Consider the following 19,621-nt stretch of genomic DNA (forward strand, 5'->3'; position numbering starts at 1 on the left):
CAAGGCAAGGCAAGTTTATTTGTATAGCACAATTCAGACACAAGGCAACTCAAAGTGCTTTACAGGCGCATAAAAAATACAGTAAAAGCATTTAAAATACATTAAAACAAAACATTAAAACAGTTAAGAAATAGGAAAGTAGGCTAAAATAGAATATGTTTCCTACGCCAGCTTCCTGGTTTTTGCAGGGCTGACCAGGAGGAAGGGCCAAAGTATGGAAGAGATTTAGGCAAAGGCCTGGATGCAGGCAATGCAGATAGAGCCACTCTGGAGTCCTGTGACCTAAACTGAACCACTCTGGAGGATGGGCAGCAGGACAACCAGACAGGCTGAGCTGCTCCTGAGGAAGGGCAGGAGGCATACAGAGCTGCTCTGGAGGACTACCTGGAGGCTGGTTGTGTAGACAAGCAGGTGAGGAGGTGGAGTCAGGGAAGCAGCTGACAGCTGCAGCTCTGGAACTGGCAACTGCTGCGGCTGATAGATGGCAGGTGTGTAGGTGAACACAGATCCAGGACCTAGGACAGTGATTGGCAAGACGGAATGAGAATGAAGATTAGCATGTTATCTAGCCCTAAAAAGAGATTATGAATTAGCAGAATATCTCTCTACTGTCAGAGATAGAAAGCAGAGACAGATCCTCACCAAGTACAGGCTCAGTGACCACAAACTGACAATCGAAACAGGAAGACACAAAAAATCATGGAAACCAAAAGAAAACAGAACATGTGGTCACTGCTCGACAGGTGAGGTTGAGACAGAGATGCGCTTTCTCCTACAATGTAAAGCATTCAACGAAACCAGGAACATTTATTTTAATAAATTCAATTCGGTAATCTCAGAGTTCAAAGAGCTGAACGACATATCAAAATTAAAAATACTCCTGGGAGAGGGAGATAGGGCATACCTTGCTGCCCAATATGTGTCAACATGCCACAACCTGAGGGACAGTGAGTGACGGACACACACACGTACTGTATATACTGTATATATAATTAATGTAAATCAATCTTGGTGTTGTGTTTGTGTTGTTATTTGTTGTGTTCTGTCCAAGTGTTTGGACATATGCTTTGGCAAAATTGTTGTTAAACTTTCATGCCAATAAAGCCCCCTTTGAATTGAATTGAAAAAAATTGAGAATCAGAATTCCTTTATTTGTCCCGCAAATGGGGAAATTTCTTTGTCACAGCAGCCAAAGGACAGTAATTACAATAAACAATAATAAAAAGTAAAAATAAACAATATAATAAAAAGATAAGAAATAAAATTGACTCGTATATACATATTTAAAAAAAATGCATTATATGGAGTTGATATTGTGCTGTTTGTCCAAAATCCAACAACTCTATTCATAGTATCATACATATGCCCAACGTTTTAGCAGCTCTTCAAGTAGTCATGTAAGTGCAATGTGGATAAGTCATGTTTTCTTTTTTGACTCATACTATGGTGTGCCCAAACTTTCCGTGGATTGTTTCTTGTATTTGCATAGGTAAGGATTGCTTTTAATGTCAGACTTGTTTAAATTACACATGAAAATATTTTTAATAATAATAATATTTTGATTCTCCCCATTGCTCTTTCTCTTATTTGGAGAAAGTAGCCTCCTAAAAATTAGAATACCTGTTTTAACAACACACATGGTATTGTTTTTTTTACTTTCACCTTTTTACTCTGATGGAAATTGAGGAAATGCCTTTGACAGTCTTAACCCTAGCGTGGTGTTCGGGTCAAATCTGACCGATTTACAACTTCATAATATCATAAAAATGTTATTTTTCCTCTGATTACCTCAAGGCCTTATGATATCCTCCACACTAGGCATTTGAACATGTAAAGTTGTTGATTACCACTTTCATTGAATTTTGAGTGGTCTAATCAACTTTGTAACACCTGTGGTGTTCCCAGTCAAAAATGACCAGCACAGGAAATGAAAGGGTTTTAATACAAGATTATGTTCTTCCAATAGATGGAAAACATCCCCATGCACACCCACACACTCTCTCTCTCACACACACAGAGAGAGAGAGAGATGACTATTCATGTTGATTTTCTGATGTTCTGTGAATTTGGTCTCTGGTTTGATTATTATTATAATTTTCAGTGTCTATTCTTTGGATATTCACTGCAGTTATTCATGTTCACCACTAGTTGGATACATTATTTACAGCATTAAAAGGTGTTAAATACAATTTGCTGATGATTATGTTTGAATGATGTTTTTTGTGTTAATGTAAGAGCAGTTAAATCAGACCGGTCAAATTTGACCGGGAACACCAAAGTAAGGGGGGAGAAACAAACATAATACAAGGGTTAAATCCCACAATATGTGATCAGACAAAATAAGACAGGCAATAATCAGAGTCTGTTTGACACAAATGCTTATTTATTGCTTCCAGTTTTTTCTGAATTTATTCTTGACAGAATAAAACATTTCTGGAGTTAAAAAGTAGATTACGTATTTGTTATATATTGGTATTTCAATGGCAAATCACGACTCAATGAATGAAAAATACATATTGGTTTGGACAAGTTGATAATTTTAGTATACATAAATATGTTTTTTATGACTTGCTAGTACCTCGACCCATGATTGCCTTCTTTGTGTTCCTCTCTGGTCTCAACAGGATTATGAAACATTTGGGTCCAAAGAGTGCCACCAAGAGGCCAAAACTGGAGGCCAGGATGGCAAATACCTCCACTGCGTCTGCATATTTGCCTGGTGAGTTGACATAAGCAGGGACAAAGGCCACCCACACAGCACAGAAGATCAGCATGCTGAAAGTGATGAGTTTGGCCTCATTAAAGTTGTCTGGAAGATTCCTTGCCAGAAATGCTAACAGGAAACTAAGGATAGCTAATAAGCCAATGTAGCCTAATAACACTGCAAAACCAACTGTGGACCCAACTACACACTCATAAACTATCTTGTCATTGTGGTATTGAGTGTTTTTATGGGGAGCTGGTGAGGCAGAGACAAGCCAAGCAGTGCAGATTGCTGCCTGGATAGAAGTAAGAATCATAACTGTTCCTCTCTGCTGCATTGCCCCATACCACTTCAGACTATCTCCACCTCCTGGCTTGGAGGCCTTGAACACAGCAAGAACCACCATGGTTTTTACCAAAATACATGAGACAGAAAGCACAAAGCTGATCCCGAACGCTGCATGTCTTAACTGGCATGTCCACAGTCTGGGGTGGCCAATAAACAGCAGTGAGCACAGGAAACATAACTTGAGTGACACCAAGAGCAGGAAACTCAGTTCTGAATTGTTGGCGCGTACTATGGGTGTACTACGATGATAGGTGAAGATGGCCAGGACAACAGCACAGACAAATGTGCCAAGCAAGGAGGTGGTTGTCAAACAGATACCTAAAGGCTCATGGTAGGAGAGAAACTCTGTTTTCTTAGGAACACAGTGGTCACGTTGGGGGCTGGACCAGAAGTCCTCAGGACAACTGGTGCACTCCATGGAGTCTGACAAAATGGGAAATGTGGTGAGATAAATCCTTGCTGTAGCAGGGGTGACATCCTCTGCAATATTCATATATGCTCAAAATGCCCCAATATCTGCACTTCACACATTAAATAATGCATAGATTTCAGTTTCAATGATTATTGGTATGATTGTAATTTATCATTTCTTAACTATGGTATTATTTACAATTAAAGAGGAAAAGGTAAAAGTAGAAGCAGGGCAATGTAATACAATACATCATTAAACATTATTGTAAATAAGAATAATAATAAGAAAAGTTCAGTTCAACTTGACTTCATTTTTACAGCCTTGTGTAGTATATATACAGTATATAATTCCGTAAAATTAAATAAAATATTGAAGCATGAACACCAACCAGTCTCATTGCTGATCTTTCCCTCAGAACAAGGGATGCAATCAAAACAGCACACAGGTTGCCCCTTTTTTCTGGCCATACGGGTACCTGGAGGACAGCTCTCACTGCACACTGACCGGGGTGGCTATAGGGAGAAAACTTAATCTATAACTCTATATTATTATACACTGCTAAGATTTACAGTCTAAAAAGAAGAGGTGTCAGAAAAAGCAGAAATAACCTTGTTTGATTCAAAGTTCCAGAAGATTTTATCTTCATCAATTGTGAGTTCTTCACCTTTGAAGGCCGACCTCTTGACCTCACCCACATTCTGAACTTTAGTTCTTCCATCTGGGAGCCACAGCCAGTTCATGACATCATAGATCGGTAAGGCATCACCATTCTCATCAAATGACACTTGATCACCAAATGGTGTGGTGAAGTTGGCTTTTTGCAAATAATGTACAAGCTACAAATGGATAATAGACACAAAAATGACTTAAGGTTAAGAGATGTGAATAGCTCATACTGAATAAAAAATGTGGTTTATCTAACTGTGAAAGGATACATCATTACATGTTTATCTTTCTAATGTCTTTTTAACTATTGAACCCTCAAGATAATCAGGCTGTCATCTAACTAGTTTATTAGCATTAGCCTGTCATCAATTTAGTATGCACTTCAGCTGTAGTACCTATCTTAAAACATAAACAGGTGGAGTGTAAACTGATATCACACCTGCCATGGCTCCAGTGTTTGCAAAGTGGCACAGCTGTGCCCGCTAAAAGGCCCTCTCCCTGGCTCACACTGCAGCATGTCATCAAGGGCATAGGCCAGAGCATACACAGCCTTGTACACATTGTACTCAGGCCTGAGGTTAGAAAGATCCAAAAACTCAGTCTCCACACTTTTAAAATCTTCCTGTCCAGTGCAGAGTGCTCCCCCAGCTTCCGCCCAACCTGCTGGATCAAATCTACACTGAAATGTAGATTCCCAAAACTGCCTAACCTGAAATATAGTGTATTATAAAGTCAATATTGACAGAAATTACAATTTATTTATTACCGCAATTATAGTAAGAATAATATTCTTACTATTATTGTGGTTGTTTTTAAAGATCTGATTGTCAAATCAAATACTTACCATGTCATTTCCATAAATGTTTTCATTTTGGTCAGGGCGCATTTGTAATATGAATTTCCGGAATCCTGGTATTTCTCCTCGGCGGATGGCGATGCCCAGTGTGCCACTCAGGTACGGCATGAGACGAGGTGTCTGGTACACAGTAGCTGTTGTCCAAGCTTCACTTGCTATCCACTGCTGGCCTGTCAAATTTTGCCTCACCACCTGTGTATAGCATTATATTAAAATTATGTTTGAAATCTCTGTTAAAAAATACCATTTGTCTAGAAAAATTCCCCATGTCTCATGTCACACAAAACATCATGGATTTCGAAATCACAATACATTTAAATGTATCCTCTTCCATTAGCTAATTCAAGTGGTTCTCATGTGCAAACATGACCACATGAGCTGTTGATGTCTTTATCAAATTTACAATCCTCTAGATCACTTCTCACTGCTGTATTATTCAGTTAAATCTACTTGTCACAGGGAAATATGTTACTGTAACTTAAATCTTTCAGTTTGAGAAATAAAACATAAAGCTGTACAGTAATATGATGTCATAATTAAGTTCTAATTCAAGCCCAACCTCTTCCATTAGATTAATCAAGAGGCTCTCATGTGCAAACACCATGACTACACGAGCTGTAGATTTCTTCATCACATCTACAATCCTCTTGAGTTCACTTGGGTCACTGTCCCAAGTCAAAACCTCTAAGTAGGCCAGACATCCGCCACCAGTCTGAACCAGGTCGGATTGGAAGGATTGGGCAACGTGGAGTCCATAGTCATCATCACTGACCAGCAGGCCGACCCAAGTCCAGCCAAAGTGCTTCAGAATCTGAATCATCGCACGCACCTAATTGCATATATTGGTGTGAAGGGATTAGTGTTAAAGACAACCATACCATTAACTTCAGCTTCCATAAATTGCATTATTTACAATAGAAATACAGTTAATTAATCCCATATAGTAAAAAGAAAAGATTTGTGTCATGAGGGACAATTTCTACAACCTTGCTGTACTGCCTGAAACAGACAAAATTTGAAGCTCTCAACTTGGTAATAGGGATTCACCTGGAAAGCGTCACTTGGGATTGTTCTAAAGAAGGATGGAAACCGCTTCCGATCACTCAAACAGGAACATGTGGCAAAATAACTTACCTATAAAGAAACATACAGTATAAACCCAAGGTAACAATCACATTGTCAAAACATTTTTATAGTTCAATGTGTCAGTTAAAGAGATGGTATTAATTTAGATACAGCACATAAAAGTACATTTTGTTTTGACAAAAAGTATAAGATTGGAAACTTACAATGGGCATTTCGTATAAACCTAGCACACTGGAGATGGCAATAGAAGATGTAGAGAATGAATCACCCACAATGCCCAGGACTGGAGGGCTCCCTACACAGTTCTGCTGAAGCAGAAACTGCTCCTCTCGGCCACTTGCCAGTGATAATGCACCACTGAATCCAATAACAAGTGCACCACAATTGTCATATAGACTGTATCCCAGAGTCACATTAGGTAGCAGATTGGAGTTGTTGTTGATCTCATTAATAGCAAAGGCCATGCTCATGGCTTGCCTGAACCCTAGAGTGTCAAAACTAGCACACAAAGTATCACTATTAACTAAAAAGTAATATGGCTGTATGAGAACTGGGTACATATACACAAAAGACTAAACCTATGTTTACGACATATGACACAGTTGCAAAAAATATATATATTTACATATGTTACAATTATGTTATAATTATGTTACAAATATGTTATATATTACAAAAGCATAATTTAAACTGTCATGAAAAGTTAAATGACTCATCTTTCATAAGCATTTAAGCACAAAGAAACTTTGAGAAACAATGAATACTCTATAGTGAATGATAATACTGAATGATGAGACAGCACAATTTGCACAGATACATGCTATCTGTGGTGTAGCCTATGTGTGTGAGTCTTACCCTTTGCAGCTTGGCTGTTGAGGCTCCATGGTAAATGTCTGCTCTGGGAAGACAGAACTGTAGTGGACCTCAAACAGCCCACCTATAACCACATCACCAGGCTTGTGCATTTCATTAAGGTGAAACTTTCTCCGTAATTTACAAGATGAAGGAAAAGTGGAAGATGCAGAGCATAAAGGGGCAAAATAGAAAAAAGAAAAGATAAGGTAGATGCACAAAAGGAAATATATGCCAATTAAAGCTCCCATAACTGCCCTCCTCCCTTCACAACCGTTTCTATTGTTCATGCGAGGATACTTAATTTTATATGCAGGGCTATGTCAATCCATTTGCATGCTTTCCGTCGTTGTTTAATCATTCACACCACCCATCAGGCCATGGGCTGGGGGCAGGACTAAAAACACATATCAACTTAATTAAGTTAATACAACATAGAAAAGTCAAAGTTCAATGCAATGCCTCATCATGTGTTTCAGCAAATATGAGTCACAAACAATATTATATATTTTGGCAAGTGCTTGCATTTTAACTGCTTTTTTGTGTTCTTAAGGAAATTTAAATTCATGTTATTAATTATTTATTTACCTACCCAGTTACAGGTACATGTTAACTTGGTTGGGTAGTGCTCCCTACTCCCTACTGAAGTGGTATTGTCGTAAGAATTGGGAGAAGTGGCGAGTCCAGCAGAGGCCGGAGCCTGTGTGAGATAAAACAAAAGCTATGATATGGTAGTTCTGTGAGAACAAGCAGAGCCCTTTAACAATGGACCTTGCTGAACTTACACCGTTTGCTGAAGGGGTAGTAGAAAAGTAGTTAGTGGCCTGATTGCCTTATGTATGGTGACGCACATACTTAGCTAGGACTACACACATGTAAATTTTCAGTGGGCAAATGTGTGTGTGATTGATGAGTCCATTAAAAGTTCTGTGCTTATAGAATTAAGGTTACCATAACATACCTTCCATACTTCCTGTGGCGTTTTCTCTTAGTATGTGGAAAGTAACTTCGTGAAATTTAAACAACCACAACACACAACAGTCATATAAAACTGTTATAATGTCATTATCAGTGTAAACTGAGGGAAGGCAAAGCCAACTAAATTTTACTGAATATGATCGGCAAAAGGAAGGCAATAACACATTAATAATCTGTTTCACACTTTCACAAAGACTTTTTTATTGTTTCCAGTTTCTTCTGAATTTATTTTATACATTGTAATTATTTCTGAAGTAAAATACCATTTAACTTATTTGTTATATATTTACCAATCCAAGGGCATGTCACAAATTGCATATTGGTTTAGACTAGACTATGAATTTGTCGTACCGCGACCCATGATTGCCTTCTTTGTGTTCATCTCTGGTCGAAATAGGATTATGAAACATTTGGGTCCAAAGAGTGCCACCAAGAGGCCAAAACTGGAGGCCAGGATGGCAAATACCTCAACTGCATCTGCATATTTGCCTGGAGAGTTGACATAGGCAGGGACAAAGGCTACCCACACAGCACAGAAGATCAGCATACTGAAAGTGATGAGTTTGGCCTCATTAAAGTTGTCTGGAAGATTCCTTGCCAGAAATGCTAACAGGAAGCTGAGGATAGCCAGTAAGCCAATGTAACCCAGTAACACTGCAAAACCAACTGTGGACCCAACTACACACTCATAAACTATCTTGTCATTGTGGTATTGAGTGTTTTTATGAGGAGCTGGTGAGGCAGAGACAAGCCAAGCAGTGCAGATTGCTGCCTGGATAGAGGTGAGAACAATAACTGTTCCTCTCTGCTGCATTGCACCAAACCACTTCAGACTGTCTCCACCTCCTGGCTTGGAGGCCTTGAACACAGCAAGAACCACCATGGTTTTTACCAAAATACAGGAGACACAAAGCACAAAGCTGATCCCAAATGCTGCATGTCTTAACTGGCATGTCCACAGCCTGGGACGGCCAATAAACAGCAGTGAACAGAGAAAGCATAGCTTAAGTGACACCAAAAGTAGGAAACTCAGTTCTGAATTGTTGGCACGTACAATGGGTGTATGAAGATGATAGGTGAAGATGCCCAGGACAACAGCACAGACACATGTGCCCAGCAATGAAGTGGTTGTCAAACAGATACCCAGAGGCTCATGGTAGGAGAGAAACTCTGTTTTCTTAGAAATGCACTCGTCACGTCGGAGGCTGGACCAGAAGTCCTCAGGACAACTGGTGCACTCCATGGAGTCTGAAAAAAAAGGGAAAGATGGTATTGTAGATCCTTACTGTAGTAAAGATACAAGTTTATGTCCTTAGTAAAATAATATATTAAAGCATAAACACCCACCAGTCTTATTGCTGATCTTTCCCTCAGAACAAGGGATGCAGTCAAAACAGCACACGGGTTCTCCCTTTTTCCTAGCAATACGGGTACCTGGAGGACAGCTCTCACTGCACACTGACCGGGGTGGCTATAGGAAGAAAACTTAATCTGTAACTCTATATTATTATCTACAGTCCAAAACAAGCATAGGTGTCTGAAATAGCATAACCTTGTTTGATTCAAAGTTCCAGAAGATTTTGTCTTCATCAATTGTGAGTTCTTCACCTTTGGAAGCCGACCTCTGGACCTCACCCACATTCTGAACTTTAGTTCTTCCATCAGGGAGCCACAGCCAGTTCATGATATCATAGATCGGTAAGGCATCACCATTCTCATCAAATGACACTTGATCACCAAATGGTGTGGTGAAGTTCACCTGTTGCAAATAATTTACAAGCTATAGGTGGATTATAAACATAAAAATAAACAGCAGCTGTCTTCAAAACATAAAACGTGGAGTGTTAATTGATAACGCACCTGCCATGGCTCCAGTGTTTGCACAGTTGAACAGCTGTGTCCACTGAAAGGCCCTCTCCCTGGCTTACACTGCAGTATGTCATCAAGTGCATGTGCCAGTGCATACACAGCTTTATAAATATTATACTCAGGCCTGAGGTTAGAAACATCCAAAAACTCAGACTCCACACTTTCAATATCTTCCTGTCCAGTGCAAAGAGCACCCCCAGCTTCCAACCAGCTAGATGGATCAAATTTACATTGGAACATGTATTCCCAAAAATGTCTCACCTGAAATACATTAGTAATAAGTCATTATTAACAGAAAATACAATGTATTATTTTTGGAATTTTAGATTAGATTAGATTAAGATAAAATTTACCATGCTATTTCCATAGCTGCCACTGTGATTTTGGTCGGGACGTATTTGTAAGAGGAATTCCCTGAACCCTGGTATTTCACCTCGCCGGACGGCGATGCTTAGTGTGCCGCTAAGGTATGGCATGAGACGGGGTGTCTGTAGCAGAGCAGCTGCTGTCCAAGCTTCACTTGCTATCCACTGCTGCCCTGTCACATTCTGCCTCACCACCTATATTGAGCATTATATAAAATATATGTTTTAGATTTCTGTTGAAATGTGCTGTTGAAATTGTCATGCGCTTTTGACAAATATTCTTTTGCTTACAACAGTTAAGTATTAATTAAGTACTAAGTGCAAAACGTCCAATTTAACATAGGTAAAGTTAAATACTATATGTATTGTCTGCATATGTTCAAAAAGAAGTCCTCATGATGTAAGGTAGATAACCACTTCTATTGTTTCATACATAATAGGTGGTTTGAGCTCACAACAAGATTAACTTTTAAACAGTTACTATTAGTTAAGAATTAAAATAATTTATCATGATACATTTTTTAAAATAAGGATTTCTATCCTCCTCCTATTTTCCATTTGCTAATTCATGTGGATCTCATGTGGAAACATGACAACCTGATCTGTTGATGTTTTTGTCAAATATACAATTCCCTAAATCCTGGCTCACAGCAGAGGTCTGTATTCGCTATGAAATCACAATACAATATGTTACCGTGACTAAATCTTTCAGTTCGACATATACAAAGTTGTATAATAACATTAAGTTATAATTAAGTTCTATTTCAAGCCCAACCTCTTCCATGAGGTTAATTGTGTGACCCTCATGTGCAAACACCATGACAACACGAGCTGTGGATTTCTTCATCATATCCACAATTCTCCTTAGTTTAACTGGTTCACTGTCCCTGGGCAAAACCTCTAAGTAAGCCAGACAACCTTCGCCAGAGTCTGCCAGGTCAGATTGGAAGGATTGGGCAACATGGAATCCATAGTCGTCATCACTGACAAGCAAGCCCACCCAAGTCCAGCCAAAGTGTTTCAGAATCTGAATCATAGCACGCACCTAAGTGAATATATTGTTGTGAAGGGATTAGTGCATTGACAAGTATATTCTCATAAAGTGACTTATAACACTAACTTAAATTAATGCAGCTGAAATTATTTTTTACATATGCTTCACAATGGAATCACAATTAATTAATGCTATTAAGAGAAAAGTAAAGGTTTGTGTCATGAGGGACAATTTCTACAAGCTTGCTGTACTGCCTGAAACAGGCAAAGTTTGCATTTTAAACTTGGAAATAGTCATTCACCTGGAAAGCATCACTTGGGATTGTTCTAAAGAAGGATGGAAACCGTTTCCGATCACTCAGGCAGGAACATGTGGAAAAATAACTCACCTACAAAGTAATATACAGTTTAAACTCAAGTTACCCATGTCACTATTAACAATAATATATCACTTTTGTAAATGGCATACATTCAAATGCAGTACAAAGAAGTCCAACAATACAAATGTAGGAGATAAAAAACTTACAATGGGCATTTTGTATAAACCTAGCACACTGGAGATGGCAATAGAAGATGTAGAGAATGAATCACCCACAATGCCCAGGACTGGAGGGCTCCCTAAACAGTTCTGCTGAAGCAGAAACTGCTCCTCTCGGCCGCTTGCCAGTGATAATGCACCACTGAATCCAATAACAAGTGCACCACAATTGTCATAAAGACTGTATCCCAGAGTCACATTAGGTAGCAGATTGGAGTTGTTGTTGATCTCATTAATAGCAAAGGCCATGCTCATGGCTTGCCTGAACCCTAGAGTGTCAAAGCTAACACACAAAGTATCACTATTAACTAAAAAGTAATATGGCTGTATGAGAAATGGGTACATATACACAAAGACTAAACCTATGTTTATTATACATTACAGATTTGCAATAATATGCTTTTTAATGGATGTAATATTTATTCCAAAAAGCATCACTTAAACTGTCACGAGAAGTTAAAATACTCATCTTTTATAAGCATTTGAGCACACGGACATTTTCTACCTTACAAAAGGTTGATGCTGTCTGCTGTGTGTGTTTATCTTACCCTTGGCAGCTGGCCTGTTGTGGCTCCATGGTAAATGTCTGCTCAGGAAAGACAGAGGTGTAGTGGACCTCAAACAGCCCACCTAGAACCACATCGCCAGGCTTGTGCATTTCATTAAGATCAAACTTTCTCCATAGTTTACAGGATGAGGGAAAAGAGGAATAGGCAGTGTATAAAGTTGAGAAGGAGAAAAAAAACAAGGTAAGGTATTGACACAAGATGAAATGTGTAATAAGAAAAGCTCCCATGACTGCCCTCCTCCCTTCACAACTGTTTGTATTCTTCATACAGGGTTGCTTAATTTTATAAGCAGGGCTATGTCATCCCCTTTGCATGCTTTCTGTCATTGTTAAATCATTTTCACCACCCATCAGGGCAAGGGCTATAGGGGCAGGGTAATACACATATAAACTTAATTGAGTTGATGCAGCACACATTAAATGCTATTCCATATCAGCAAGAGTTTAAGCAAAGCACAACTCACATTTTAGTCTTTTGTCAGGTAAGCAACATTTTTTTTCTTTTTCTATTTATTGTACTTTATTTCTCTTGGTATGACACACCCCACACATTTTATTAATAAAACTTGATATTTGTACCGTATGTTTGTGTCTTTCATCATTGCAAAAAGACATTGCCGAACTACCCAACAGATAGTACTTTAACATGTTTTAGCCAGAAAAGGTGTTTTTCCAAAATGATATTGAGTTTTGTATCTTTGATATGGTGTAGCTATGTATTACCACCAAGCTTAAGCAAAATTAATATTAGAATGTGTAGCGCCCTCTAGACGTCAGATCTACCTTACCGAGGTGCGCTCCCCAAGTTTGTTGTTTTTCTTACAACCTCTTTATTAGTTAGCTAATTAATGCGATATGGTAAGTACACTGTAACACCTTGTTTATTATCAACTGTTATTTATAATGTTCTAACTAATTAAAATGCTTTTTTCCCACTAGTGGTGTTTTGTTTCTTTGGATGTTTTTTAATCACTACGGTACATAAATGACAATTTTCTTCCTAATGTGTACCCTTTAACTTGTAGTTCTCCCTCTTGAGCACTCTTAGGTCAAATACAAGTATAAGCAACACTATTTATAATATGCAAGATGAAATAAATAACCACAGGTAAGTGTTAACTATTTACTTTGGTTAATATTCAGCAACAAAACAATATTTGAATCATGGAAAAATAAACAAACAATAATTCAATTTCGAGTCCTCCTATTTAAAGGTATGTTCCAGTCAATAACCCAAAATAAAAGATATCTCTGACAGTTCCAGTGAACACAAATGTCTCTTCAATGTCCCTAATTAACCATTCAATATGAAAAACAAACACCCAAAATATCACACCTAAAGCCGGCACTCTCACTAATTAAATGAAAATAAAATGGGTACCCTTTAATCAGAGGATCGATGCAGGCCTGAGACGTCGCTTGGGTTCAGGGAAGCCTTACTCCAACATGGCTGCTTCGCGCCTTGCGCAGAAAGAAAAGAAAAAGAAAAAACACCGGTGATAATGACCTCACTGTGATGGAGTCGTCCTGGTCCGTCTGGTCCGGCAGCGGGTTGCTTGGACGTGGGCCGTAGAAGAGTCCCTCGAGCTCCAAGTGATGTCTGTGGTAGACAGTCACACACGGTCTCTCCAGCAGGTGTGTTCACACAGCAGGCGAACGTCGGCTTCACTTATGGGAGTGCTGAGGTAGCGGCTCTTTCGTGAAGGACGTCAGGGAAGCTAACATGAGCTATGCTAACTTTAGCTGTAATCCTCGTGGACATTTATGTCCGGAGACCGACTCCTTTCAATTCAACAAGAGGTTAAGTTCAATGAACAGTCAAACGAGACTCTCTGTCCGATTATCTCATGTACCTTCCTTAACCAGCATCTTTCTCAATGTCTTTTCGGGCCGTAGCTCCGCTCCGCCATGCAGCTCCTCGCTTGCTTCTCTCTCCTCTTCCCCTCTTCCACATCCGGGTGACCTCTGACCCCGCGCTCTCATGGGATTACCCCAGGTAAGTAAAACTTAAACCAATGTATATTTTCACTTTTAACTATTACTCTTACACTCTTCTTAAACCAAAATATGCACTTATTACAGAGAATAAGAAAACAAAACAAAATAAATAAATAAATAAAATGAGTGCTTTTTATTCCATTATCTACTTATTTATCTTTTTAATAGGGTTACAAATGTATTATAATTATTATTAGGACGTAATTATTAGAACTTATTATTTGATGTTAAAAGTTTAAAACACAAAATGTAAAACTTTGTTTACTCCATGACAGAGCCAATGTGCTTTCCAAGACAAACCTTAAATGATTTGGAATATGTGAAATAAATGTGTGGCATATTCATATTAGTCTTCAAAAGCTAAGGGAGTGTAGGTTTTTTATTTACTTTTTATAGAATATACAGTATTTAATATGTTTGCTTCAATTTGATAAATCAGACCAAATGGCCTGGGAACAAAAAAATGACAAACTTGCATTATATGCAGATGACAATTTGCTGTTGTTTAAAATCCCAAAACTCAAAATTGTTTACATTAAATATGAATATTTTCTTGAAAGCATAAGCTAGTTCTGTTCTATTTTCACACAGGCCCCACACTCTACTGGCCTCTTTGGGTATGGCACTCCTCCAATCATACACACATCCACTGAAAATTTACGTTTGGCACTAGCTAGCCAATCAGGGAACGGCTATCGAGTCTGTGCCTCACCATACATAAGGCAGTAAGGCCACTATCCTATTTTTCTTCAGCAATGGCAGGTTTTCCACTAATTTGATTTCTCCTCGAATGGAGTCAGAGCATCCAGAAGTTTGTCAGGTCCCTTCATTCCCCAGCCTAGCCCTATCCATTTTGGGTGCCTCAGATGACAACACACAGAGGGCAGCAACCTACAGCTGCCGCCCATTGTGGACTGCAGAATGCTTCCCAAGATGAGATGCTCGCAGTGATACTTCACTGTGATGTTCCGCAGAGATGAAATTGAGCCAGGGACTGAAATTGTTGACTTTCAAGAGGCGCAAGCACTGCATGGTGACAATTGCCCCATCAGTGCAGGAGGACCTCCAGTAAAAAAGGGGCAAAAATTAATCAAGAATCTGTTTCACACAAACACTTTTTATTGTTTTTAGTTTCTTCTGAATTCATTCTTTACAGTAAAAACATTTCTGAAATTAAATAGCAGGTTACCTATTTGACAAATATAGGCAGTTTCAAAAGCATTTCACTGCTGAATGAATTGAAAATAGATATCGTTTTCAACTACTTGAACATTTTATTGTAAAATGTCTTTTATGACTTTGTGGTGCCTCGACCCATGATTGCATTCTTTGTGTTTCTCTCTGGTCTCAACAGGATTATAAAGCATTTTGGTCCAAAGAGTGCCACCAAGAGGCCAAAACTGGAGGCCAAAATAGCAAATACCTCCACTGCATCTGCATATTTGCCTGGTGAGTTGACATAAGCAGGGACAAAGGCCACCCACACAGCACAGAAGATCAGCATGCTGAAAGTGATGAGTTTAGCCTCATTAAAGTTGTCTGGAAGGTTCCTTGCCAGAAATGCTAACAGGAAGCTAAGGGTAGCCAGTAAGCCAATGTAGCCCAGTAACACTGCAAAACCAACTGTGGACCCAACTACACACTCATAAACTATCTTGTCATTGTGGTATTGAGTGTTTTTATGGGGAGCTGGTGAGGAAGAGACAAGCCAGGCAGTGCAGATTGCTGCCTGGATAGAAGTGAGAACCATAACTGTTCCTCTCTGCTGCATTGCACCAAACCACTTCAGACTGTCTCCACCTCCTGGTTTGGAGGCCTTGAACACAGCAAGAACCACCATGGTTTTTACCAAAATACAGGAGACACAAAGCACAAAGCTGATCCCAAATGCTGCATGTCTCAGCTGGCATGTCCACAGCCTGGGGCGGCCGATAAACAGCAGTGAACAGAGAAAGCATAACTTAAGTGACACCAAGAGTAGGAAACTCAGTTCTGAATTGTTGGCGCGTACTATGGGTGTACTACGATGATAGGTGAAGATGGCCAGGACAACAGCACAAATAAATGTGCCCAGCAATGATGTGGTTGTCAAACAGATACCCAGAGGCTCATGGTAGGAGAGAAACTCTGTTTTCTTAGGAACACAGTGGTCATGCTGGGGGCTGGACCAGAAATCCTCTGGACAACTGGTGCACTCCATGGAGTCTGGAAAGCAGGTGAGAAAGATCCTTGCTTTAGTATACAGTTGTTATCCTTAAAGTAAAATAATATATTGAAATATGAACACCCACCAGTCTTATTGCTGATTTTTCCCTCAGAACATGGGATGCAGTCAAAACAGCACACAGGTTCCCCCTTCTTTCTGGCCATGCGGGTACCTGGATGACAGCTCTTGCTGCACACTGAGCGGGGTGGCTATAGGGAGAAAAATAAAACTGTAACTCTATATTATTATACATTGTGTAGATCTACAGTCTTAAAGTGACAGGTGTCTTAAAAAGCAGAAATGACCTTGTTTGATTCAAAGTTCCAGAAGATTTTATCTTCATCAATTGTGAGTTCTTCACCTTTGAAGGCCGACCTCTTAACCTCACCCACATTTTGAATTTTAGTTCTTCCATCAGGGAGCTGCAGCCAGTTCATGACATCATAGATCGGTAAGGCATCACCATTCTCATCAAATGAGACTTGATCACCAAATGATGTGGTAAAATTGACCTGCTGCAAATAATTTACAATCTACAAATGGATTATAAACATATAAATAAGAAGATTAGCAATGTGAAATACTCTACCCAAACAGAGATGCATCAAATTATTAAAGGATTTACTACAATATCAAGGCACTTTCATCTTTCTTTTATCTTTTTATCTTAGTATTGAGACAACCTAAAATGTATGCGGATATTTTGTTTAGCAGGTATTTTTCAAATGTAAATAGGTGGAGTGTAAATTGATATCACACCTGCCATGGCTCCAGTGTTTGCAAAGTGGCACAGCTGTGTCCACTGAAAGGCCCTCTCCCTGGCTCACACTGCAGCATGTCATCAAGGGCATAGGCCAGAGCATACACAGCCTTGTAAACATTGTACTCTGGCCTGAGGTTAGAAAGATCCAAAAACTCAGTCTTCACACTTTCAATATCTTCCTTACCAGTACATCGTGTTCCACCAGCTTCCACCCAACCTGCTGGGTCAAATTTACATTGAAATGTGTATTCCCAAAACTGTCTCACCTGAAATGTAATGTATTATATAGTCATATTTGACAGAAATAACATTATTATTATTATTATTATTATTATTATTCTTATTATTCTTATTCTTATTATTATCATTATTAATTCATTAACTTTATATGGTAAAATTGAAATCTCACCATGTTATTTCCATAGTTGCCGTTGTCATTTTGGTTAGGACGCATTTGTAGGAGGAATTCCCTGAACCCTGTTATTTCTCCTCGCCGGATGGCTATGCCCAGTGTGCCGCTCAGGTACGGCATGAGCCGGGGTGTTTGTAGCACAGCAGCTGATGTCCAAGCTTCACTTGCTATCCACTGCTGGCCTGTCACATTCTGCCTCACAACCTGTGTAGAGCATTGTATATAATATATGTTTTAGACTTTTGTTTCAAAAAGACATTCTGCTTCATAGCAAATATTTATTTGTCTACAACAATTCTTCTCTATGGCATGCAATGCAAGATGTCCAATTTAATATAGGGTCTGCATGCTGTGTATGTTAAAACCTGTAGTCAATGAACTCTACTTGTCACAATACAATATGTTACTGTAACTGAATGGTAAAAGATAAGGTTGTATTATAATATTAAATTCCAATAAAGTTCTATTTCAAGCCCAACCTCTTCCATGAGATGAATCATGAGACCCTCATGTGCGAACACCATGACCACACGAGCTGTGGATTTCTTTATCACATCCACAATCATCTTTAGTCCTGCTTGGTCATTATCCCAAGGTAAAACCTCTAAGTAAGCCAGACAACCTCCACCAGACTGAGTCAGGTCCGATTTGAAGGATTGGGCAACATGGAGTCCATAGTCATCATCACTGACCAGCAGGCCAACCCAAGTCCAGCCAAAGCGTTTTAGAATCTGAATCATAGCACGCACCTAAGTGAATATATTGTTGTGAAGGGATTAGTACAAAGATGAGTATTTTCTCTTGTAGTGACATACCACTAACTTAAATTATTGCAGCATAGATTATATAATTAACATGTTTCCCAATTAAATCACAGTTATTTAATACCATGAAAAGGAGTGATAAGGTTTGGGTCACAAGGGCCAATTTTTACAAGCTTGCCGTACTGCTTGAAACAAACATATAGTTTGTAGTTGTCAACTTAGTGACTCACCTGGAAAGCGTCGCTTGGGATTGTTCTAAAGAAGGATGGAAACTGCTTCCGATCACTCAAACAGGAACATGTGGAAAAATAACTCACCTATAAAGAAGCATACAATATAAATTAATGTCAACCCATTCAAAATATGTTCATGTTTCAGCAATCACTTTTAAAATGGCTTTTATTCAAATTCAGTAGATACAAGTCCAACAATACAAAAAATAGGAAATAGGAAACTTACAATGGGCATTTTGTATAAACCTAGCACACTGGAGATGGCAATAGAAGATGTAGAGAATGAATCACCCACAATCCCCAGGACTGGAGGGCTCCCTACACAGTTCTGCTGAAGCAGAAACTGTCTCTCTCGACCACTTGCCAGTGATAGTGCACCACTGAATCCAATAACAAGTGCACCACAGTTATCATAAAGACTGTATCCCAGAGTCACATTGGGTAGCAGATTAGAATCGTTGTTGATCTCATCAATAGCATAGGCCATGGTCATGGCTTGCCTCAACCCTGGAGTGTCAAAGCTAAAACACAAAATATAAATTTTCACTAAAAAGTAATGTGGCTTTGTAAAATCTGGGTAGAAATACAAAAAACTAAACCTGTGTCATTGACATATTATACAGTGACAATGACATTTTATGGATGGATTTTAATATTCCAAAAGCATCAGTTAAACTGTCACAAGAAGTTGTATTACTAATGTTTCATAAGCATTTCTGCACAGTGATATTTTCTTCCTTCAATGAATTATCTGATCAGACAGCACATTTTGCACAGATTGATGCTGTCTGCTGTATGTGTGTGAAACTTACCCTTTGCAGCTTGCCTGCTCTGGCTCCGAGGTAAATGTCTGCTCAGGGAAGACAGAGCTGTAGTGGACCTCAAACAGCCCACCGAGAACCACATCGCCAGGCTTGTGCATTTCATTAAGATTAAATCTTCCCCATAATTTACAAGATGACGGAAAAGAGGAAGAAGCAAAGCAAAAAGCGGAGGAAGAGAAAAGAAAC

At 39.0% G+C, this 19,621-nt stretch overlaps 3 protein-coding genes across 3 annotated transcripts; all 3 read right to left on the bottom strand.

Annotated features, from left to right (window-relative positions):
• Window positions 1-282: 282 nt before the first annotated feature.
• Window positions 283-7,037, bottom strand: LOC141013014 (extracellular calcium-sensing receptor-like). The gene is made up of 10 exons (XM_073486556.1): window positions 6,928-7,037; window positions 6,276-6,570; window positions 6,034-6,120; window positions 5,546-5,815; window positions 4,975-5,178; window positions 4,570-4,839; window positions 4,073-4,300; window positions 3,853-3,976; window positions 2,579-3,475; window positions 283-515 (listed from the first exon to the last, which is right to left on the bottom strand). Exons 1-10 carry the CDS (start codon window positions 7,035-7,037, stop codon window positions 283-285), a joined length of 2,718 nt encoding a protein of 905 aa, XP_073342657.1.
• A 1,199-nt stretch (window positions 7,038-8,236) lies between these two features.
• LOC141018138 (extracellular calcium-sensing receptor-like) lies at window positions 8,237-12,340 on the bottom strand. The gene is made up of 9 exons (XM_073493038.1): window positions 12,216-12,340; window positions 11,656-11,950; window positions 11,432-11,518; window positions 10,912-11,181; window positions 10,125-10,331; window positions 9,763-10,032; window positions 9,455-9,682; window positions 9,250-9,373; window positions 8,237-9,150 (listed from the first exon to the last, which is right to left on the bottom strand). Exons 1-9 carry the CDS (start codon window positions 12,323-12,325, stop codon window positions 8,237-8,239), a joined length of 2,505 nt encoding a protein of 834 aa, XP_073349139.1. The 5' UTR covers window positions 12,326-12,340.
• Window positions 12,341-15,524: 3,184 nt separating this feature from the next.
• On the bottom strand, window positions 15,525-19,533 carry LOC141013025 (extracellular calcium-sensing receptor-like). The gene is made up of 9 exons (XM_073486567.1): window positions 19,424-19,533; window positions 18,838-19,132; window positions 18,609-18,695; window positions 18,094-18,363; window positions 17,612-17,818; window positions 17,199-17,468; window positions 16,745-16,972; window positions 16,525-16,648; window positions 15,525-16,438 (listed from the first exon to the last, which is right to left on the bottom strand). Exons 1-9 carry the CDS (start codon window positions 19,531-19,533, stop codon window positions 15,525-15,527), a joined length of 2,505 nt encoding a protein of 834 aa, XP_073342668.1.
• Between the last annotated feature and the right edge of the window lie 88 nt (window positions 19,534-19,621).

This window comes from Pagrus major, chromosome 2, assembly GCF_040436345.1.
Source record: "Pagrus major chromosome 2, Pma_NU_1.0".
NCBI lineage: Eukaryota > Metazoa > Chordata > Actinopteri > Spariformes > Sparidae > Pagrus > Pagrus major.